This window comes from Schistocerca cancellata, chromosome 6, assembly GCF_023864275.1.
Source record: "Schistocerca cancellata isolate TAMUIC-IGC-003103 chromosome 6, iqSchCanc2.1, whole genome shotgun sequence".
NCBI classification, from domain to species: Eukaryota; Metazoa; Arthropoda; class Insecta; order Orthoptera; family Acrididae; genus Schistocerca; species Schistocerca cancellata.
The window spans coordinates 306,355,587-306,380,752 of NC_064631.1; the positions used below are offsets into that span (position 1 = coordinate 306,355,587).

General features: G+C 43.8%; 1 protein-coding gene across 2 annotated transcripts in view; it reads left to right on the plus strand.

Moving 5' to 3' along the window:
* Positions 1–25,166, plus strand: part of LOC126190811 (myb-related protein B) — a 221,632-nt gene that overhangs the window by 68,272 nt on the left and 128,194 nt on the right. Inside the window, exon 1 of one of the 2 annotated variants that reach the window (XM_049931373.1) lies at positions 1,031–1,167. The exons of the other annotated variant lie outside the window; for it this stretch is intronic. Within the exon in view, the coding sequence (XP_049787330.1) occupies positions 1,106–1,167 (62 nt within the window). The 5' untranslated portion in view covers positions 1,031–1,105. Of the gene's footprint in view, positions 1–1,030; positions 1,168–25,166 lie in introns of those variants that run through there. 2 annotated transcript variants of the gene reach the window in all.

Below are 25,166 nucleotides of genomic sequence, written 5' to 3' on the forward strand. Positions count from 1 at the left end.
GTCACGCTCGTGTCGTGGTTGTGTGGTCACGGTGTTGGACTGAGAAAGGGGAGCTCCGGGTTCAAATCTCACTCGGTCCAAACACATGACTTTCGGAGTAACCTTAAAACATTTTAACATGGCAAGAAAAACAAAACAAAAAAATGGGTAGTTGCCTCTTTCGAACCTGCTTTGGCTGATCAAATAGATGGAAAGACCCTTTGTTTGGCGACAACTGTGTCTTCCCAATGGACTGGACCTTTAAAGCATTGGGAGCTCATGAAACTTTTATTATATTACTTGTATAAGCTACCTTATCAATAAGGTTGAGGTTACGGATATGAAAGTAGCTAGGATGATTGCAGGTAGTAGTAGATGGGAACAATGGCAGGAGGGTGTCCACAATGAGGAAATCAAAGAAAAACTGGGAATGAACTCTATAGATGTAGCAGTCAGGGCGAACAGGCTTAGATAGTGGGGTCATGTCACACGCATGGGAGAAGCAAGGTTACCCAAGAGACTCGTGGGTTCAGCAGTAGAGGGTAGGAGGAGTCGGGGTAGACCAAGGAGAAGGTACCTGGATTCGGTTAAGAATGATTTTGAAGGAATAGGCTTAACATCAGAAGAGGCACCAATGTTAGCACTGAATAGGGGATCATAGAGGATCTTTGTAAGGGGGGGGGGCTATGCTCCAGACTGAACGCTGGAAGGCATAATCAGTCTTAAATGATGATGATGATGATACAGCATATGTAGATACGCAGGCAACGTAAGATTCAAACGATGTTTTGGGCGTGTGAAATTTTGGCCATTACAGCTGTGGGACAATCCAGTTGCGGAGCACTTGTCGGATTGTGGGATACACACTAGAGGCTAGTGCTGTGGCCAAAGTGCTGAGGGCCTTGATGCAGAGCGGCCGGGAGCAGCTGTACTGTACGGGCAATGAGACAGCGGCGGCGGCGCCCTCCCCTCTCCACCCTATGTCAGCGCGCGCGGCCTGCCCGGCTGCCGGCTCGCCACACCTGGCGCTTCGCGAGCCGCGCCGGTCGGCGGTGGGGGTCCCGTGGTCGCTCGCTCGCGCGCCCTCGCGCCAGTGCGTGTTCCTCTTCCTCAGTGAGTGTGTCTGATGGCTGCCCCCTATGGATACTGCTACGCGGGAGGTGTCAGCGCCGGCGTAGAAAACGCCGAGTGAGTACCACGTTTCTATCATTCTGGTGCTCTTGCCTCCCATGTGTGTTGTTGCCGTTAATCATAACCAGGCCAGGTGCTACGGACGCACCTGGGGGAGTATACCCGGATATCGATCGGACCGGATGGACGGATGTGCCCTATAGCGCTTGAAAATGTGGACGTTCTGATTTAGACTGCCAGTTTTTATTTGTATTCCAACTAAAAGGTTAGCACCGCTAAGGTAAAAGTTAATTACTGGGGCAGCTGTTAACTTTTGTGAATCCCACCTGTGCACGATTGGTATCCCAAGCCTCTATATACGCCTCACCCCGTTCTTGGAACCACTTTGGATTCAGATCTACCTACAGCCAACGATTTTATTACAAATACTGTAATCGAAGTACGCATTTGTTGCCACTTACCGAAGATTACGCGCACGTGAACGTTCGTTGACGATTGAGCCAATTTGTTGCCACTGTCGGTCGCAGTATAATACTTTTGATAGTGTAAAAGCAGTGAATCTAGCTACTTAGTAAAGAGAATTACAAGAAAAATTGCGTAGCTAAACAACGTTGGCAGACCGGCATCCAACAATCTTCACTGCTCATCAAACGTGCAGGTTGTAGAGGTTCAGTAACTGTTGGAGCAGCGCAGTTAACAGCTTTGCATGACATGTCACACGGGCCTTTTTTTTCAGTTTACATACATTGATAATGTTGCATGGAATCTGGCGGATATCGTACGATATCTTCAATTTGCGGTTAAAAACGTGAGTATACACCTGCTGTAAATTTTTTTCTGGGGTCTGCCACTTGCAGCAACTCTTGGGTGAATACAAAATGGCCGCACGGGGAAATGGCGGGGCACCATGTGTCCACGTAATAATGGTGGCCAGTTGTAGGCTGTTCTGCTGCAGTTGGTATAGTTCAGCGTATTTCTTGTTTCAAATCGGTGTATGGAGAGATGGGCATTTCACCCCTGGGGCATTCTTCGTTCAAAATTTTGCCGCTTTCTTATTTCGGATTCATCTCGCTCAACCATCTGCCTCGAGAGAATTTCAGTATGTCGCGGGGTTTTTCGTTCACTAGATTTTTGTGTGATACCTTTGTTTCATATTGGTGTTCAGTGTGCATATACTATGCAATCGTTCGAACTTCGCCCGGTTGCGGGAATTTCTGCTATCACCACTTCCGTTTTGTATTTCGTTGTAGTCACCGTGTCATTCATTACACTACATTGCAGGTGCGTTTCAAATCATTTTTAAGGATGTGTTACTTGAGTTGTGTAGCTCTGCTCAAGAGAGGTCTTCTTTATTTTCTTTTAGTGTTCAACCTTGAGGTTGGTTTGCAGCAGAGCGCTATTGCTCTCCTCTGTCTGCATTCGGGAGGACGACGGTTCAATCCCGTGTCCGGCCATCCTGATTTAGGTTTTCCGTGATTTCCCTAAATCGCTCCAGGCAAATGCCGGGATGGTTCCTTCGAAAGGGCACGGCCGACTTCCTTTCCTAATCCGATGAGACCGATGACCTCGCTGTCTGGTCTCCTCCCCCAAAACAATCCAATCCAATCTCTTCTGTCTGCCTTCCTCTTAATTTCCACGTTGTGTTACATCCAACGTCATTCGTGATCTGTTGCATGTATGATATCCTTGGTCGCCCCCGCCCATTCCTTCCCTCGATAGCTCCTTCTGCTATTGTTCCAATGATGTTGTTGTGTCGTAGGATGTGCCCCGCAAGTTTGTCTGTTCTTGTTTGGATGTGCCTTCACAGAGATCTGGTTTCCTGTACTCTTCTAAGCCCCTCTTCATTTGTTACTTTGTGTCTCCAGTTGATCTTCTTCTATAGCACCACATCTCCAGGGCCTCTAGGCGTCTTCTCTCTTCTCTTCCTATTGCCTAAGTTTCACACCCGTATAGGGCCACACTCCAATACCTCTCAAGAGATGTACACAGAGCAAACAACCAATGTGCCTCATTTTTTCCAGATTACAAGTGTGAAACAGCAGGACATCATTTGAATTATTTTCTTCTGCAAAAGGTTGCGAATAAACTTTGCACCCAAACAGTGCTGAGTACGGAGAAATTGGAAGTTCATCACAGTTTTAGATGAGAAAAAATTACATTCGTGGAACGGCACACGAAGAATGAGTTTATCAATTCAGTTTGCCATATGCATTTCACTTTGTACCTCCTTTTAAGTAGCGTTTTTACCCGAAATGCGTATTTTTACGTATCGTGAGTTTGAACGACGCTTTACAATGCATTGATTACGACTCAGTAGAAAGAAAAGTTATCGGTTATGACTTCTAGAATACCCCCCCCCCCCCCCCCCCGGCCACCCAAGACTTGATGGCCCAAGTAAACGACTTTTTAGTTGCAGATTCCTTATAACATCCAGACTGAACAGGGTCCATAGCCTGCATGTTGAGCGACATGGCGCTACGTATAAATCTCTTGTAATATCTCGCAATCACGATGTTTGTGGACGGTAAATAACCTCTGGAAATGCTACTGATACATTGGACAATTGATAGGTATTAGACGGCACGTGGAATCAGAACATGGGTGGGATTCAAACCCCATTTGGGGAGGGGGAAGGTGGAGTTGTCTGAGAGAGAACCGCGATGCTTCTAAATGTAACATGTAGATATCTTTGAGTACCAAAGCTTGTCTGTCCATTTCCTCGTCTATTTTACTGTAAGACTGGCTTCGTATTAAAGAGATTTAACGCCTGACCAGGAGCAGTACATAATCTGACATCATTTTTGGCAACTTCATACTTGATTTCCTACTATCCCTGTCAATAAAGAATATGTTTTCTGTGGAGAATACGTTGTTGGCGTAATACAGGAACGTTCAAAAATGGCTCTGAGCACTATGGGACTTAACTTCTGAGGTTATCAGTCCCCTAGAACTTAGAACTACTTAAACCTAACTAACCTAAGGACATCACACACATCCATGCCCGAGGCAGGATTCGAACCTGCGACCGTAGCGCCTAGAACCGCTCGGCCACTCCGGCCGGCTACAGTAACGTTATGAAGAAGACTAAGACGAAGAAGAAGAACGGGGATTACTTTGAGGAGGTGGTGGTCACCATCTGGAGATGGTACACGTCTCGTGTAATGTGTGGCACTAACTCATCATTAGCAGCTCACTCTTAAAATAAACACATATATGTAACAAGACAGATTTATTGATGGTTCTTACTAGTTGCGAAATGTTATGCCTGGCCGCGCTGGGTAGCCGTGCGGTCTACAGCGTCTTGTCACGGTTCGCGCGGCTGCCCCCGTCGGAGGTTCGAGTCCTCCCTCGGGCATGGGTGTATGTGTTGTCCTTAGCGTAAGTTAGATTAAGTAGTGCATAAGCCTAGGGACCGATGACCTCAGCAGTTTGGTCCCATAGTCCTTATCACAAATTTCCAAAATTTGTTATGCCTGCATCACCACAAGGGTTTATTTAAATTAAGTTACATTCACAGTTTTCTGCCTGCTCACTCCATCTTGTAGAAAGCGTATGTAATGTAAATACGATTCGGAAAGCAGCGTTTTGTCGCTGAGACAGTATGACACATTGGCCAGAGTTGTTTTATTTGCAGTTCCTCTATGACCTATGTCCTATTAAATTAAAAATAAATATATGTACTGGAGGTGTGATCCTCCGAAACGCGCTGTGAGAATATCAGTAAAAGAGACTGGTTTCACCTATTTGTATATTACAAGTGATATTGGTAACAGTCAGGGTTATGCATAACATAAAATGTTTGAGTTTAGAACGTAGCTTCGTTGACTTTCTCCCCCTCTTCTATGTAGGTTCGGTTCTTCATTGATGCAGAGCCTGCCCCGTCATGTGGGAAGGTCCTGGAAAAAGGTGATTTCTAAATGCGCACAGCGTCCGGAGAATGGCGCGACAAATATTTGTGCGGTAATGCCTCCGCCACCGCGCCGGAGATAAAGCGAGCTGGAAGGAAGCCGAGCGGCTGATACGGAGCTTTGGCTGGAGTCGAGGTGCGCGTAGGCCGTAGCGTAGTCAGTGCGCGTGAAATAAAGCAGGAAGCGCCGCTGGAGTGCTCAAGCTTCCCGCTCTGGCGTGAATTTCCCATTATTTGGAGCATACCATTTTCTGTTACAACGAAATTCAAATCCGTCCGGTCATTTGTGTGTGTGTGTGTGTGTTTGTGTGTGTGTGTGTGTGTGTGTGTGTTCGTTCGTCACTGTTTGTTACGTATCACGTCCGTAGTATTGCCTCTCCTGAATCGTTTTTCATCCCTGCTACTTGCCGTTAATCGTAAGTCTACTGTACATATTTGAAAGGAATCTGCTATGACGTTCCGCATGGAACCGTCCGAGAAATCGTATAGTTATTTTCTAAAGCACTCAAAGAGGAAGCTTTGTCCTGGACTGAGAGTCAAACCCGGTCCGTTTCTTTCGCTGTGTGAATTTTTTGTAGACAGACTTAAGTTTTGAACGGTTTTAATCTATCAAGGAATGCTATTACAATTTCCACTCCGCTACAAAATAAATATGTTCATATAGGTTTTGAACAGCAACAAGTACGCTAAATCAGAGCAATTTCTTAACCACGGTCCACCAGAATATATCATGACCTTTCATTTTGTTCATGTTGTACCTCTACGGAGGCGAGATATCGTGAAAAATCTTGCAGAACAGTCCACCACAGAAATGTCGCCTCTCGTTTTAAGAGACCTAAGCTCAAGCCGAAGTTCAAAGTAATTTGTCAGCTATTTCAAATTGATAACTGTGTAATAAAAGTTTATTTCAGCTGAGAAACGTGTCTTTTAGTGTTTGTCTGTGTTGCTGCAGTCAGACATTTTTGCTAGCATTAATTTCGTTGAATTAGAGAATGGGTGAGAAACTGATAATCACGGAATGAATGGCCAAAATCGTTCTGGTTCGGCGGCTCAGCGGACAAGTGACAGACTACGGATCCAAAAATCTCGGTTTCAATTCTCGGTCTTCCCCAGGATTTTCTTATTTCATACCTGTGGCAATATTTGTTAAATTTAAAAATGTGCAGTTGCGAGGTGGTTTGAAGACTACGTTTAACTGTAAGTCCTCCCATAACTGGCTGGGCTAGTCTCCCATAGTACTCTATACCTAATAAAGCACTGCAGTGGTAAAACCAACTTAAGGTTGATGAAACCTTTATCTTATCAGTAGGCAACTGGTAGCGAAGACAGTAAAGTGAAACCGCTAAAGTTTTTGGACACAAGTCTTGCGGAGAGTTTGTCACCACTTTGTTCTCGGACTGCAGTAGATACGTCCTGGGCCAGATAACGCGAACGAGAGGCTGGTGTGATACTGGGAAACTGCAGAAATGGCATAAAAAACAGTTGAATATTGCTCAGGCTTATTGGACCTATATCTCGTCGACGAACCAACGGAAACAACCGACGAGTAAAAAGAAGGGTGGTTTGAGATGTCAGTCCTGTTTGACAGACGCCTGAATCTAACAGAAAAATTGAAAAATCGCAATTGATAGAAACTCAGAAAAGCCATACGTCTGCAGAGAATGAGAATTTGAGATATAACACCTGGAGGGCCGTATTAACAGCGCAAAAACTAGGAACTTCCTTCATCTCGCGCGTATGTTCTCCGTACAAAGTACAGATAGAAACCGTCAGTTGAACGGGCCAAGAAACCTTTAATATATGATTCATTGAAAAGTACGTGTTGCACGGGCGTTACCTTGATTCGTTGGGTAGATTTCGTAGGAAATTGACCGTGAATTTGTATCAGGAGCGATCGCGACAATGGCCTCAAATTATTCAGGGAAATCACGGAAAAATTAAATGAGAGTTGCCGTATGGGGTTTTGTAATCCTGTTTTCTCGATTCGAGCTTGTCTTCCCATGGCTCCACCAAGATCGGCAATTCCAGTACATTTGTACCAGTAAACACCACACCCACCGATTCTTTAAAGAATCGGACTTCCGCGTATGAACAGCTTCAGACGTGTGATTAAGAATGAGTTAATGTCAAGCATTCAATGGTCTGTATGGCATTGCTGCAAAATATGTTGCCAATATAGATACTAGCGAAAAAGCAATCAGTTAAAACGCCGTGCTTGATCCTGAAGTGTTATTGCATGGAGAACGAAGTTAACGTTATATGTTCCATTGATCATTCGAACGGTTCTTTTATTGAAATGGTATGGAACGACACAATTTACAGGATATGTATACTTCATTAATATTAGCATTAATACACACATTTTTAGTCCTACTCATGCAGCTACACGTAAACTTTTTTTATGGGCTACCAGTTTTTAAAATAGAAAATCTCCCGTGGAATAGGAGTTGTCCAGGAGAAATGATTTTTCTTAGTTTTAAAATTTGTTTTGCTACGTGTCAGACATTTTATGTTATTCGGCAAGTGATGAAAAATCTTTTGCTGCTGCATATTGAACTCCTTTCTGAGCGACTACTGACAGCTTTTTAAGATCATTTATCCCTTAAGAATCCCACATCGCTGTTCTTTTCAAATTGTGACAGAAAATGTAGTAAGGTATAATCTCTTTTTTTCCTTTCATGTGGTGGGCGTCAACGAGTCAGTTTTCGAAAGGCTTGATATTATGAGCAAAGTTTCCTGGAAGTCGCTAAGTTCTCTTATTCTCAATACTGGATGAATATAGTCCGGATAATTTTCGCGCCGCACATTGAGTTACTTTGCCTGTTAATTCTTGTATTTCTTTGTTAAATCTTTAAGTAAAGATTATATTACTTAATGAGTAGATTATGAAAGCATTTTAAATTAGGTCAATAACTGTATTGAATACTGAAAATTAATTTTTGGAAGCCATTATAATCAGTAAATGAGATAGTGCACCATGAACTGGTTTTTTTTTTTTTTTAATAATACGAGTTTCGTAGCTGTGTGGCAAAATAATGTATAGATGGTAATGCCGTGGTTACAGCCGACGTGCAGTAAAGGTACAAGGAAACGAGCAATGCTATGGAGGGAGAGAATGGAGTCATTGCTTTCGGAGCCGGCTTAGTGGCCGTGCGGTTCTAGGCGCTACAGTCTGGAGCCGAGCGACCGCTACGGTCGCAGGTTCGAATCCTGCCTCGGGCATGCATGTGTGTGATGTCCTTAGCTTATTTAGGTTTAATTAGTTCTAAGTTCTAGGCGACTGATGACCTCAGAAGTTAAGTCGCATAGTGCTCAGAGCCATTTGAACCATTGCTCTTGGATTAACTAGACCCGTTTAAGTTGCTCCAGTTTTCGTGAGCTGCTTAGGCGGTTGTGTTGTTGAGGGTTGAAATGAACGTACGTACGCTGATGCCATGTTTCCTCTTAGGAAGCAGATGACATAGGCCTGGACCATCCCGCCTGCTGTCAGAAGCAGCTGGGCCGATCCCGGCCCGCGCGTGACGAATGTAGCCGACCGCAACCGAATAAGGCCGAGGCGGGAGTAGGGAGGGGACCGGTTCTTGCTTCCCACGTTGCTATAGTGGCCCGCGGCGCGCCGAAACACTATAGCGAGCGACCACCTCGCATTCCCTCGGAAAGGGCTAGATCGGGTGTCTGCGCGTCGCTGCTGCCCTGGCTTGGCTACCTTATGCGATTTCTGCGCCTACTCTCAATGGCTTCTCCGTGTTCATTGTACGCTTTTGCGTCCGGTCGAAAGCCAACACCACTTAAGTGTGTTGCCAAGCAAATAAGGATCTCTCGTACTGAATTACTGTCCAAGCCCTTTCGCAGACCCTAAACGTAACATGTTTGCTTATGGTTCCATATTACTCAACTCGAAATATTCAGATCGGCGTTGGTAGTATTGTCACTCTTGCTCAGCGAATATTTACTATATTTTAATCGCCAGCAGTAGCAGCATTGTGTGAAGATAGTGTTGCCATTACGTTGATGAAACTCATATACCAATAGACTAGAAAAGAGGAGATAGAGCGTCGAGTTTCTTCAAATGAAGACCTGTACGTTACTGTCTTGGAAGAGCTGACGTTTGAGATTAGTTAGTGCTGGGGAACTTAAAAAACCAGGCGAACAGTAAGATGTTACGTTGTTTTCTGAGAACAACTGCCAGTCGTTGAAATTACAGTTCCTTGTCGGCTCCTTTCTGCGAAGGTCCGCGACAGGGAGTTTTCGTTTTAACTGAAGTTACTCTACTTCGTCGTTTTTCATGGACAGAGACAGGATCCTGAATTATTAATTAGCTTGCCGTTGTGTACGGTCGTCTATTGAAGTTTCTGCAGTAAAAACATGGTAATAGTTCTTCACTTGGGTCAACTGAAGCTGTCAGGAGATAGAAGCAGAATAGGTGTTGCGTGTCTGAGAATTTATGGGAAAGACTGCAGTTACAGTCCTTCGAGGCTTTATGTAGCACTGCAGATGGAGTGTGTGTATGAGTCGGTTCCGGACTGTGTGACAAAACTTGCTTTTTTTATTTTGAATTTTGGTGATGTGAGAACATTGGAGTCACGGATTATTATAATGTACAAAGAAATAGTTCGCTCATGCAGTTAATTATATAATCTGAAAAGCAGCAGTAACCTGTAGATCAAAAAGGAAGGAAAAATACTTAGTTATGTGAAAAGTATAGAATGTTATAATGAGATACTCTCGAACCCAACGAATATTCAGTTTTAGGCGTACTCTTGTGGCGCATCACAGAATTTACTCCACGCAAGGAACACGGTGTTGCACACAGTCCATACATTTGATGATGTACCTTGTTGGTTCTCGTTTTTGACAATGCGTGTATAATATGCAGGGTGTAACGGGTATAAGTCCAGGCATTTTTATACGTGGTACCTCGATATGCAGCGCTTTCTGCACGGTTGTAGCCGCACTAGTGGACTACCCGTATCAGTATAGAGTAACCGTTTTGCGTATACGTATTCACACTTCAACACATAAGGGACTGACGACACGTTGTTTGGTCCCTTTATCCCTCAAACCAACCAACCAACTTCAACACCTGACCTGCTTCCCAGGGAAAAATCAGCAGTAATGGCTTGCTCTTCCCACATTACTTGGAGGTACTAACCTTTCTAAAAGCACACAACTTGTAATAGCTAAAATTATTAGTCTGCAGACGTCAGTAATGATGTAATGTTGTTCAGTACATCGTGCTCAGTTACCAGTAGAAATATGCCCACCTATACCCGTTACACCCTGCATATTTTCCAACGTTTAAAGTCGCTTCTTTCTTCGGAAATGGTTTTTGATGTGGAATTTACCATCATGTTCAGCTGCTTCGGACTCCATTTTAAGCTCTTGGTCCTTAAGTTTGAATAAGCTTTGTTTGCTAAGTGGAAAAACAAGTCACCCTCCAGTATCAGTGCTTTTGATGTTCAAAACAGCTATCTACTTGCGTAACTGCTTTGGTTTCACATTGGCATAGAAGCGATTGCGATGAAAGAATACAAAATCCTATGAGGAATCCCTGTAAGGAAGTAGTGTGTCGTGAAGTAGTTTCCAGAGCTGATCTGGAAACAATTGCGTATCATTTATTATCGGAGTCACTTAAAAACATGTATTGCAAAACTTGTTAATATTTTCGCTGGCGTGTTTATAAAACAGTAGCCTAATTAATAGGGAAATGAGTGTTATTTCTTTCTTTTTATTGAGTGAGGGATTGGTTATCAGCTTGCTAATTCTTGCTGTCGCAGACACCTAAATTTTAGAGTAAGATATTATTGTTGTAATTAGTTAATAGATCATCGATAATTAAAGTTGTAGAGTGGGTAGATTGATGACCCTGGTACATGACTGAGGAAAATAAGAGATCGCTTGTGTAGAGAGAGAGAAATTTGTAGCTGTATTGGATGCGAAGGTTTTGTTTTGCGGAGGTGAGTGGCGTAGGAAGTGGTCCTGACGGTGGGCGAACGGGGTAGGCACGAAACGCTCTTGAGACAAAGGCACGCGTTTAAGGAGAGCCGAAACCACTGGACCTAGCGCACACCCCAGCACGTGGTGCGGCATCCGGGACGTCGACCTTTCGCCATAGGTCTCTCCGCCCTTTTTTAGGCCCTCTAACTTTTTATACATGCCGTGTTACATAATATCGGGCTTCACGGCGGTGTGGATGTCATCGTCCACACGCACCAGTTCACTCCCTTCCAAATTATTTATTACGCTTTTACCTGTTCATGGTGCCGTACTAACGTCGTTGCACATAATCATTTTCTTTATTTCTCTGGGGGCGAGGTATCTGATTTACTTGTATGTACACTGTTATCGTAGGGATTACGTGTTACATGAATGCGTTTTGTTATTCCGTATTAACTTTCATTATCACGACAGAACGAGGTGGCGCATTGTTTAAGACACTTTCTTTTGAGGAGACCGGTCTCGATTTCCCTTTCGGCCATCCTTACAAATGTTTTCCGTAATTTCTCTAAATAGGTCAACACAAATACCAGGATGATTCCTTGAGGTAAGTCCGATTTCCCTCCCCGTCGATGTGTAATCCAGGCTAGCGTTTGGTTGCTTACTACCTCGTCCTTCCTTCATTACCATTTATCTTGCCTTTACTCCGTCGAAATTTATGCACTTGTAGCAAGCAATTGACTAATTATTGAATGGTTGATGTGTGCCGATGATGATCTCGTAGAACAGTTCGCCAGTTTTCTCGCTACGAAGATTTAAAAAAACACGCGTTTTCAAAGACTGGCGCTAGCGACTTTACATTGCGCGCAGAGTTGTAGATAATTTTGAATATTTTCTCCCGGATGGATTGCTGTTCTTGCTTGGATTACCTACGTATTGTTGAAAAATCTGGTGTTTTGCATACTGCGAGGGACTGAGACTGTCGCGAATTTTCACCGTAAAATCAAAGTAAGAATAGGATGGTAGGAAGTAGGGATACGGGGGCTAACCCCTCTCTTAGCTGCAATACACGACGTTCGCTTTTGGAAGGTATTTGGATAGCGTGTATATACTTGTACGGAAGTGCAAGTTGAACGAAGCAGCTGAGGCAAGAAAAGAATATAAGCTTTCGAAATGTGGTGCTACAGAAGGGTGAAGAAGATTAGATGGGTAGATGAAATTGTGGTACTGAATCGAAATGGCATCAAGGAATAGCCAGTTTGGTAGCAGGAGGAAGTTTAAGGGGGAGGAGGCACGAAGTTATCGAGGGAGACCTACGTAAGAAAACAGCAAACTGGTGCAGAAGGATGTAGGTTACAGTAGTTATCGCACTGAAATAGCAGCAACAGCAGCAGCAACAACAACAGTGCAAAATTAAAAAAAAATGCTGAAGCTCACAAATTAAGCTCACAAAGTAATGCATGTTACATGCTTGTTGATACGGGGATCGGTACTACAGAAGTCAGAACAGTAGCGAAATGGAAAATTTCAATCCCTACTTTGTATCACAGTAATTTGCCAAGTTCGCCGGGTTGATTTGGCTACCTTAATATTTCACCCGTTACCCTCATATCGATCTTGTCTCAGGCGAACTGCAGCGTGGTTCTCACGCAAGAAACTAAGCTGTGTTTTCCTGTGTTCTCGCGTCGCATTGCAGTAAGTAGCCTATGCTAGTTTACAGTAGGTTTTCCGTCTGTAGTGTGGAGCTGTGCTGTCAGCTGTCTTTGCTTTGCGTCAACTTTTCTGCTCGCTGGATTTATGAATGATATCTCAGATTATGGACGGAAGATACCACTCACAGCATTGCGGGGCGGTGACGGGCGCGCCGGCCACTAGATAAGTCGATACAAAGAGCCCTATGTGCAGCTAGGGAGCGGCCGGGACGCAGAGCCGTCGGAAACAAAGTCTGAATTCTATCGCCGCAGCAGCTACAACTCTCCAGCGAGTGCTAATAATCAAACTTGCTCTCGACAGTCTCGAACGAAGGGAAAGGGCAGTGCTGCACCATCAGGGGTCAGTATCAGCTATATTGAAAACTTCATAATAAAATCCATTTTCTGTTTTTAGCAGTTTTTATTATGCAATTGAACGTTTAAAAGTCTCTTCTGTTACGCAACCACACTCATTACTACGATAACATACCAGTATCTTCCCGTGTGGATGTTTTAAGTCAATTTTTAAATGCAAGTTGCGAAATTGTGTTGAATATGTTCAGAATTGCAGAAGAGTGTGTGTAGATTCTTGTTCAAGCCTGTAGGACAGATGTGAATTTTAAAAAATAGACATCAACAAAATACACGGATATACTGAAAGTTTGAACGAAAATCTACAAACATGCTTCTGTAACTCAATGTGCATTCAAACTCAATTTCTCAAATTGCATTTAAGAATGCACTATAACTCTCATAGACAACATGTTTCTGTCGTGTTGACATTATAACGAATCTGTTTACTTGACACCAGAAGCCCTAATGAAGAAGCTGTGACTTCGGTGTGTACGCTGATCATGTACGTTGACATAATAAAAAATGCTGTCACGACAGTAAATGGGTTTTATTATTAAGTTTCCCATTTGTTTCACTGTCTCTCTTTGCCAACAATAATCACTACGGCTGCCACGAGATCAGATATGTCTGAGGAGGAGGAGGAGGAGGAAGAAGAAGAAGAAGAAGAAGAAGAAATGGTTCAAATTGCTCTGAGCACTATGGGACTTAACATCTGAGGTCATCAGTCCCCTAGAACTTAGAACTACTTAAACCTAACTAACCTAAGGACATCACACACATCCATGCCCGAGGCAGGATTCGAACCTGCGACCGTAGCGGTCGCGCGGTTCCAGACTGAAGCGCCTATAACCGCTCGGCCACCCCGGCCGGCGAAGAAGAAGAAGAAGAAGAAGAAGAAGAAGAAGAAGGGGAAAAAAGTATTACTCAGTGTGACAGAAACAGTGCCATAAACGTCGAATGTAATGTGAAATCGAGGAGCGAGTTATGTAACCTGTGGTTTTGTCGGTGTGACTGATTGATGCATTCTTTCGGATTTCAAACAAGAGTTGACGTTCGCATGGTGCCATTTGATTTCATTCAGCCTTCGTCGAATTTCGGATTATTGAAGCCAACCTTAACCAATTGCTTGCAGCAAAGCTGCTAACGTCAATGTTAGTTCTGACGGCCGCCCGTGCTTTATGTTCTCTCTTTTTCTTAATGCATCCTACAGAGTGAGATTGTGTTAACACACTGGACGCGCTTTTGCGAGGACTGCGGTTCAGATTCCCGCCCTGCCATCAAGCTGTAATCTTTACGCCGTTTACCTAAATAGCTTAAGGTTAAGCCCGGAATATTCCGTTGCAAAGGACACGGTCGATTTCCTTTTTCAGTCAGAGCTTCAGATCCGTTGTCGTTGACGGGACATTTAATCTTAATCTTCCTTCTGCCGCCCATCGATCAGTACCACAAAGTACACGTGATCATTCAAGTTGCTGTAAATATAGCATTCTGCCGCTAACATTTTTATAACAGTGTTTACTTTGCTGTTGGGACTAATTGTTTGTATCCCTCCCCTCACACATGACGACATGAGATCGTGCTGTTGGCTGAATTTCGTAAGCTGCGTCATAGTCACAGCGGTTGCTCCCTTCTTTCGGATTTTTTAAAATAACACCGCATAGGGTGCCTTTTTTTGCCACAACAGAGAAAGAACCCGATCGGCCTTATTCTTCGTGCGGATGTATGTTGTAATTAATATGTGATGGTACTAGATCGATGTTTTTTCGACAGTCTATGTGGTTGACTAAAGGGTCACGATCTTTTTGCCGCCCCTATATCTGCATGAAGCACCCCGAAGGTAAAATAATATCTGAGATCACTCACAAGGGAACCTCCCCATCGCACCCCCTCAGATTTAGTTATAAGTTGGCACAGTGGATAGGCCTTGAAAAACTGAACACAGATCAATCGAGAAAACAGGAAGAAGTTGTGTGGAACTTTGAAAAAAATTGCAAAATATACAAAATGAGTAGTCCATGTGCAAGATAGGCAACATCAAGGATGAAGTGAGCTCAGGAGCGTCGTGGTACCGTGGTTAGCGTGAGCAGCTGCGGTTCAAGACGTCCTTGGTTCAAGTCTACCCTCGAGTGAAGAGTTTATCTTTTTATTTTCACACAATTATTGTCTGTCCGTCCGTCCGATGCGAGGTAACTGCGCCGTAGCATGAGGATGCTACACCTAAACAAACATCGAAACACGACGTCAGTCGACAACAGCGCACGGAAGAGGAGTATTCCTGCTAACGAGGCTCCCTGGCTGGCAGTTGACTGTTCGGTACTTTGGACGGGAGTGCATTAAATACGTGAGATGTATTCCGTGGGCAATATGAATTCAGCAAATGTAGCTCGCGACTTCAATATCAAGGTCAATGAATATTTTCCGAACTGTAAGTTTGCGGTGCGGTCGCAAAACAGACACACCAAACTTATTACAGTGAACAGAGACGTTCATGAACGAACGGACAGATCATAACTTTGCGAAAATAAAGGAAGAAAACTTTACACACGAGGGATGATTTGAACCAAGGACCTCTCGCTCCGCAGTTGCTCACGCTAACCACGGGACCACGGCGCTCCTAAGCTCACGTTATCCTTGATGTTGCTTATCTTGCACATGGACTACTCAGTTTGTATATTTTGCTTATTTTTTCATAGTTCCACACAACTTCTTCCTGTTTTCTCGAATGATCTGTGCTCAGTTTTTCAAGGCCTATCCACTGTGCCAACTTATAACTAAATTTGAGGGGGGTGCGATGGGGAGGTTCCCTTGTCAGAGGCTTTCCAACAGCAGTTCTTCCTGCGCAGCCGTCGGGGCAGTGGAACTTACAGTGGTACATAAGCTACCCTCCGCGACACACCATTACGGTGGCTTAAGCGGTATAAATGCACAAACTTAGTACACCTGCACAGGTATAGCATTTACCTCTAGGTACTATGCACGACGGAAATCTTTAACCTGATCTCCATCCCCTTCAGAAGGAACATGGATTTTGTTAATTACTGCGCGGACGTCGAGAGTGCTTCGTAAGAGGTTAGTGATCAGAGCTGGTAGCCGTTACACGGCACTTCAGATAAGGGCTGGGCTCCTCAGTTTCAAATTTATCTCGTTTGTTTCCCAGGTTTTTATCTCAAGACTGTTTGTATTAAATCTTGTGGTTGAAGATGTTTCCGCCACTCCACTAGTGTTTACCTGCGGTTCTGCACTTATCTTGAAGGTGAAACAAGAGTGCTTATATTTGGTATCGAGCTTCTATGAAGGGCTCTTCTGTCTGATAAAGAAATTCGAATTTAACCGTCACTGTAATTTCCTGTCCAACTGTGGGAACGAGCGAAATGGCGGGCGCACTGATTTAAGACTCGAATAACTACCACAACCTACATCCATTTGAACCTGCTTACTGTATACAGCTCTTGGTCTCCCTCTCATATGTTTAGCTTCCACACTTCCCTCCGGTACAAAATTCATGATTCCTGGACATCTCAAAATATGCCCTTTCAACTGATCCTTTATTTAGCCAAGATATGTCATAAATTTCTTTTCTCCCAAATTCTATTCAGTACCACCTCATTGGCTAGGCGATCTACCCATCGAATCTTCACCATTTTTCTGTACCCACAAATTTCATTTGTTGCCTGAGCGGTTTGTCGAACATGTTTCACTTCCGTACAAGGCTACGCTCCCAACAACAGCTTCCAGATAAGACTTTCCAAGACTTAAATGTATATTCAATGTTAACAAAGCCCTCTCCTTTTTTGCCATTGCCAGTCTATATTTTACTCTACTTCGGCCATCATCAGTTATTTTGCTACCCAAATAGCAAAACCCAACCACTATTTTTAGGTCTCATTTCTTTATCTAACTCCCTCAGCATCGCCTGCTTTTATTCAGTTAGACTCCACTAACTATATCCTTGTTTCGCTTTCATTGATGTTCACACTATGTCGTCTTCTCAAGACACTGTCCATTCTTTTCAGCTGTTCTTCGATGTTCTGTGCTGTCTCTGACAGAATTACAGCGCCATTACCAAACGTCACAGTTGTAGTATCGTCAGTGCCTACACCATGGTTGCCGGCCCCACATGACAGCAGGTCACAGGTCAGATAGTCCAAGGCCAAACGTTCTTAGCGCAGGCACAGTATCTTCGTATAGCTAGATGACGTAGGTACACTGTCCGGGCGTTGCTATGTTATTGCATGGGCAGCGAGCGCCTGCGCTGTCCAACTCGCCAGTAGTACCCCTGCGCGAAGACGGCTGCCCCTGGGCTGTCCGATATATGACCCACTGTCGTGTGGCAGCCGGCACAATGGTGTAGGCATTGAAGATACCATAAGAGGTTTTATATCCTCTTCTTGAACTTTCCTGCTTCCCTTTCTTAGCCTCTTATAACTGTCGTTTAGTTTCTGTTCAAGTTGTAAATAACCTTCCTGTCCCTATATGTTACTCGCGCTTCCTTCAGAATTTCGAAAAATGTATTCCAGTCAACATTGTTAACAGCTTTTTCAAAGTTGGTACTTATCTTCATGTACTGTATAGATTAGGCTATTATTCGTGTTGTATTGAACTGATATTCCCGTAGACCCCTGCTGAAAGAAAATAGACTATGTGAGTACCACTTGCTGGGTGCCACTATTTTCATTCCGTGTCATTCTCATTTATCTAGTTCATTTACATAGATACCCAAGGGAGAGCTGATTAGGAAAGTTTACTGCCATCCGTACTGCAAACTTCTAACGTCCCTCAGAATTTTCTTACGACTAATAGATTTTTCTGCCAGGACAAACGCATTTGTAAAAATTAACGAACTGATCAACATGTTATATGCACGGAATTGCGTCGTCACTTTAAAAATATGAAGCGAAATCATCATTAGAAGTTGAAATTCTCTTTAGCCCAAACAGAAGCGATTTAATCACGAACAGGAAGGCTGCTCTCTTATCACGTCTGTCAGATGCATGGAAATGATTTTTCGATCACAAGCTTCAGAAAGTATTTATTCTGACGCGATCTATTTTTATGATCGGCACGTTTCAAGTTACCAGAACGATTACGCGTCAGTGCATTGCGTCAAGTAGTTCCTCAGCAACACCAGCAGTAATGCCTTTTAAGTCAGTCATGTGCTCGAGATCATGTCCGTAGCAGTTTATTGGGAAGTTCTTGATGTCGACATTGTAGTAGTATTCTCGGTATGTGTTAAAGGTACGATTGACGTAGGGTATCGGATTTCAGTGAAGATGCTGTTGTACGATAGGGGAAAATGTACATTCTTGGAATAAAGTTACGTTGCATTGTCTTAATTGCTGTTTATGTACTCCAGCCACGAGTTGCGTCTTTCAGAACAATTACCGTCTGTTCTACAGATCTCTATCAGTATTCCGCCCTGAGTCACCTTGTCGACCACTACCAAAGTTAAATGTGCGTCACGTCGGCTACAAATGAGCATGACTCAGCTTCCGCTTCTTTTCTGCGCTTTGTTGGTGTTCACATTCTGGAGAAACCAGTTGCATGCTTCCGTTTTGACGCATTATGAAGGTTACCGCCGTTACACTGTCTTGTAGGTTTAACACATTATTACACCGTCTGCCAGGTTGTTGACTGTGCTTCACGAAAGTACTCATATTGTTCACAATTTTTCTTTTCCTGGTGTAAACGTGAGATAGCACTTAGCGGATATTTTGCGCCTGGAGCGCCGTATAGGACGGAAACTGTTAACAGTACATGGGTAAGAAGAATCAAGTAAGCTGGGGTAGGCGGGCGATGTTCACGACTAGTGGTGCAGATAACCAGGGTAAGTTCCCGTGGAAATGACCAAAATTCATAGATGCCCGAATAATTAAGCATTTTGAAGGTTAATTGATAAAAAAAATATAAGTTGATGTTTTGTGCTGGAGAACCTTTTTCCTGCGCTGCTTCTTTAGTGGTTGGGTAAACAAGTTGCAAAAGCTGCTTGCGAGTTAGGGGACAGTTATCAGAGGAAATAAATTAGTCTGTAAACATAATATTTTACGTCTTTAATGAGGTCAATTTTATCTTCACAGAGTGCAGTCATGGGGAAGTAGATAAAGAAACGAGCGGAATAGGAAACTACAGTCTGTGTCAAATGTCATACCTGACCATAATTCATCTTTTTTGTTTTTTCACTTAAAACAATTTAACATTTAAGAATACGTTTATCATTAAGAAAAACATGCCAGCTGTTTAATACAATCAGTAATAATTTTTTTTATCAATAATCATTCTTCAGTAACATTCAGAGATTTGACACGGATTGTAAAGTGTGTTAACATTACAAAGCGATGCCCTAAGGACAATGTGTGTGTGTTTTTTTTAATAATATATCGGTAATCACTACACAGCTGTTCAGCGCGGTGTGTGTGTGTGTGTGTGTGTGTGTGTGTGTGTGTGTGTGTGTGTACTTTCTAGCAACACCTTATACACCCAGATGAGTTTTTCCGGAAGCGGGGATGAAGTTAGGTCGTCGCGTGTGTCACGTAGAGAAAAGGTGGGTTCATGGGTGATGTGACAAGAAGATGGTCGCTGGCAAGGAAACAGTTGCAATATCGAACGTATGTTTATTAATCCTTTGTGAGATCCCCAGTACATGTGTATTAAAACTAACTTAAAATAAATCTAAATTACATATATACTTCGTGGCAGGTTTTGGGGAAATAATAAAAACTGAAAGAAACAATAAAAACTGAAAGAAACTATGTTGATAAACGCTATAATGCTCATAGTGAAGTGGCAGGGTTCGCAGCATTGATAGAAAATACCTTAAATTAGGCAACAGTAAAATTTTATATCCGACTTGGGACTGACAAGTAATAAGGTTGGGTGTTTGGTTAACTTCACCTACTTTAGCCCAGAGAAATATAGATTTTTGAAAACTTTATACTTTACAAAGAAATTAGAGGAGCAATAGTATGGAAAGGAGGCAACTACGTCGCATATTTGCGTAGTGTAAGCAAAGATTTCTCCCACACGTTATTTGTTCAGCACCGAGACAAGTGATAGTATCTGGAGTTTTTTTTATGGTTTCGACAGCAACACTCGTGATTATGCGTCACGGATGCTTGTACGAATCTCGCCCATATATATTTAACCATGAGTGTCTTGAAATTGCTACTTGTGGAAGTAGCGATATCACAGTGTACTGAGATGATATCTTCAGGCTAGCATTTATCGTCCAGTGTTTCGGAGATGCACAGCGGTGCTATTCCTGGCGTCGCGGTTTGGCGAGCCATCTTTTATGAATTCTACATGCGACCGTATCGTGGTGCCGTTTTTAACAGGACAGTCTACATCTACATTTATACTCCGCAAGCCACCCAATGGTGTGTGGCGGAGGGCACTTTACGTGCCACTGTCATTACCTCCCTTTTCTGTTCCAGTCGCGTATGGTTCGCGGGAAGAACGACTGCCGAAAAGCCTCCGTGCGCGCTCGAATCTCTCAAATTTTACATTCGTGATCTCCTCGGGAGGTATAAGTAGGGGGAAGCAATATATTCGATACCTCATCCTGAAACGCACCATCTCGAAACCTGGACAGCAAGCTACACCGCGATGTAGAGCGCCTGTCTTGCAGAGTCTGCCACTTGAGTTTGCTAAACATTTCCGTAACGCTATCACGCTTACCAAATAACCCTGTGACGAAACGCGCCGCTCTTCTTTGGACCTTCTCTATCTCCTCTGTCAACCCGATCTGGTACGGATCCCACACTGATGAGCAATACTCAAGTATAGGTGGAACGAGTGTTTTGTAAGCCACCTCTTTTGTTGATGGACTACATTTTCTAAGGACTCTCCCAATGAATCTCAACCTGGTACCCGCCTCACCAACAATTAATTTTATATGATCATTCCACTTCAAATCGTTCCGCACGCATACTCCCAGATATTTTACAGAAGTAACTGCTACCAGTGTTTGTTCCGCTATCATATAATCATACAATAAAGGATCCTTTTTCTATGTATTCGCTATACATTACGTTTGTCTATGTTAAGGGTCAGTTGCCACTCTCTGCACCAAGTGCTTATCCGCTGCAGATCTTCCTGCATTTCGCTACAATTTTCTAATGCTACAACTTCTCTGTATACTACAGCATCATCCGCGAAAAGCCGCATGGAACTTCCGACATTGTCTACTAGGTCATTTATATACTGTATATCATGAAAAGCAATGGTCCCATAACACACGCCAGAGGTTACTTTGTCTGTAGACGTCTCTCCATTGAGAACAACATGCTGTGTTCTGTTTGCTAAAAATTCTTCAATCCAGCCACACAGCTGGTCTGATATTCTGTAGGCTCTTGCTTTGTTTATCAGGCGACAGTAAGTCAAGGAAAATAACATCTACCTGGGAGGCTGTATCTAATATTTTCTGGGTCTCGTGAACAAATAAAGCGAGTTGGGTCTCACACGATCGCTGTTTCCAGATACGACATGATACGCGAGCAAAAAACATGTTCTAAAATTCTTCAACAGACCGACGTCAGAGATATAGGTCTATAGTTTTGCGCAACTGCTCGACGACCCTTCTTGAAGACTGGGACTACCTGTGCTCTTTTCCAATAGTTTGGAACCTTCCGTTCCTCTAGAGATTTGCGGTACACGGCTGTTAGAAGGGGGGCAAGTTCTTTCGCGTACTCTGTGTAGAATCGAATTGGTATCTCGTCAGGTCCAGTGGACTTTCCTCCGTTGAGTGATTCCAGTTGCTTTTCTATTCCTTGGACACTTATTTCGATGTCAGCCATTTTTTCGTTAGTGCGAGGATTTAGAGAAGGAATTGCAGTGCGGTCTTTCTCTGTGAAACAGCTTTGGAAAAAGTGCTCGTAGAGATATCATATGCCTGTGAAATGTCTGCTTGATGTTGAGGTACTCCCGTGGCCAAGATGATCCCCAGACCTGTTCTCGAAAGAACATGTGCGGACGTCGACTCTGTCGCAGGGCCTGTGTCCGGGATATCAAGGACCAGTTAGGAAATATCCCTGTACAACTTGCCAAACTTATTCGGTGGAGCTGTTGTTGAGCCTGTGTACTGGATCAACTTACTCATGTACCGTTAGATGTACCTTGAAGGCGATATACAGAAGTACTGCCCTAGATCGAATTACGTGTTTCGAACAGGTTTAAAGAGTGAGCGTCTGGCAGTGACTCATTGATAACGCTTGATAGAAGGCTGCTGGTGTCGGGACCGGACGGCCGGGCAGGTTTGTACAGGACAGGCAGAGCTCGCACCGCGGCAGGTAGGACTGGCGTAGCGCGCTGCGCTGCGCTGTGCGTGTCCCAGTGGGTAGGGTAGCTCGGTAGGCAGCCACCGTGACGCGGCCCGGGCCGCCTTTGTTCCTGTTCACGACCAGGCACTGCCATCTGCCACATCCTGCCGGCACTATGATTGACTATTGTCTACAGTTCCGTAGCTTCCTCGCTTCACCTCTCTGTAGCTCCCTTATTTTCTTTCTTTTCTCACGCTGCATCGCCGCAGACAACAGTTCTGACCATCAGCAGCAACAGCAGTATTCCGCACCACTTCAGCATCGCGTATTTTATGGTCTTAAAAAGCGAAACTACTAACACAGATCGCCGTTTTGTAGCTAGTTTTGCCACGCTACGTGTTGTTTATTCGTTTGTGTTTGCGAAAATTTCAACCAGATAGGATGCATGTGGCTGAAATTAAATTTATATCTTTTATTGGGTGACTAAAAAAACTTAACTCCGCCCGAACAGGCCATGAAAGCCCAACGGTACCGACCGACGGCCGTGTCATCCTCAGCCCACCGGCGTCATTGGATGTCGATGTGGAGGGGCATGTGGTCAGCATGCAGCTCTACTGGCCGTGTTTCAGTTTACGAGACCGGAGCCGCTACTTCTCAATCAAGTAGATCCTCAGTTTGCCTCACAAGAGCTGAGTGCTCCCCACTAACCAACAACACTTGGTAGACCGGATGGTCACCCATCGAAGTTCTAACCCAGCCTGGTGTTCTGACTGGAACCGGTGTTACACCACTGCGGCATGGTCGTTGACTAATTGGGTTACTGGTAGTACTTAAATGGTTAAATTTACGAAATTGTACATCATCCCATTAACTCGGTGTGATTTGAGTATCCACGCCCGTCACTCAATGCAAGTAAACTTTGTGGCCGTGTATATGTCCTGAACAGAAAACTAGTCGAGTCACGGAAGCATTGGTACCCATCGTTCTTCGAAAAAGGCTTGCACTTTCCTCGCCATATGCGATCGCGGGCATTGCTCTGCTTTTGAAATATGGCATGTTCAATAGAATTGGGGAGAACAGGAGTTTGTGGCACAACTTGACAAGAGGAAGGGACCGGTTGGTAGGACATGTTCTGAGGCATCAGGGAATCACAAATTTAGCATTGGAGGGCAGCATGGAGGGTAAAAATCGTAGAGGGAGACCAAGAGATGAATACACTAAGCAGATTCAGAAGGATGTAGGTTGCAGTAAGTACTGGGAGATGAAGAAGCTTGCAGAGTAGCATGGAGAGCTGCATCAAACCAGTCTCAGGACTGAAGACCACAAGAACAACATGTTCATTTGCCTGATAACAGGAGCTTTTACCTCAGGCATAGCCACCACCCCCCACTCATACTCATGAAATGACTTGCTGTTCAGATTGCTCTCAGCCGACAGGATAGCTGAGCGCATTAAAGCTCCGCTTCGGGGACACATGGAGGCGAGCTTGCCACTGATCTAATTAACGACAAGGGCTTACCGGGCAGGTATTAATGTCCCGCCTCAGATACACGCTACGCAAATACGCAGAAAACGTTCTCACACTTGCACATAGGAATACTTCAGACCATGGGTTCCCAAACTGTGTTTGCGGAACACTACTGTAAGCAGGAAGTAAGTGCTCCACGAAAACTTTTAATAACGTGGTGTTCTTTCCGACATTTTGACGATACTAATTATTTAAAAAAAAATTATAATGCTATCTATGTTATTATTTAAAACTCTAGTAATGACCGAATGAAATAAGTTTTTCTCGATTTTTTAAACAATTTATTAATGTTCTAAACAAGCAAGGTGTTCCAACAAAGTACCGCACCAGGACCCTCAACATTATCATTTCTCTAAATACATATCATCTGAGATCACTCGTATCCAAAGTCGCTCCAAACCAACACACTTAACTCTTTACCGCTATTTGGCACAATAATGCACGTCACCAGACTCTAATCGTCAAGGAAGTGTTTAATGCACATATGGGTAACACTGTAAGTGTAAGGTATGTTTACCCGCATCAGTGCGCCACAAGCCCTCCTTACCATATGTTGCCCTGTTCTCATAGCAGTTTTAGACGCTTGTGTTCAGCAGATTTCAATTCAGTGGTATGAGTACCATCATTCCTGTCTGCGACGCAAATCGAACTGTCGAAGAGGGGGAAGGCTGAGGTATCTACCAACATCAGGGCTATTACCAATCAGATCACTGTAGAGTTCAAGCGAAACTTCGTGTTGATAATCGCATTACTTAGGATACTCGACTGTGTCACGTGTTCGCTTGTGTTGGTTATTGGAGAAAGACAATTTCATATCCATTGTCGCTATTTAGCATACAAGACACAAGCTCGCGGCATCTGGCTGACCGCGTTCAACCTTCATACGTATGCATTTAAAAAGTACAAAGTAGTGCGAAAAGAAAATAAAATAAAGGTATTCGGACGCAGTCGTCGTCTTACTAAAATGTTGGGAACACCTGATAAATTGTTTTGCGTCTTACTTACCGCCCCTTCGCCCAAGTGCTCCGTTTTCATTATTGGTTAACACCGATCGGATCTGCGTGTCGCACGACCTGCCTGCCCGTACACTGGCTTGTTCTGCAAGCTCCCTCTGACTGCACTGAGCTATCAGCTGTTCTGCGGTATTCCAGTGATGTCACGGATGCATGAAGAAACAACATTGCCAATATTTATCTGTTCAAACAGCTCACAGGCATCTTACTAGTGCTAAATTAAAAAAGATCATGAACTCGTTCAAGAATCAATTGCCGCTCTCTCCAGTTTGTACACTAACTAAATTATCAAATTGTCACGGTGAATTGATATTTCTGCATGCTTCCTATCTTTGCTACGTAAACCACCTCTACGTCCTCTTCAATGCTTCCTAG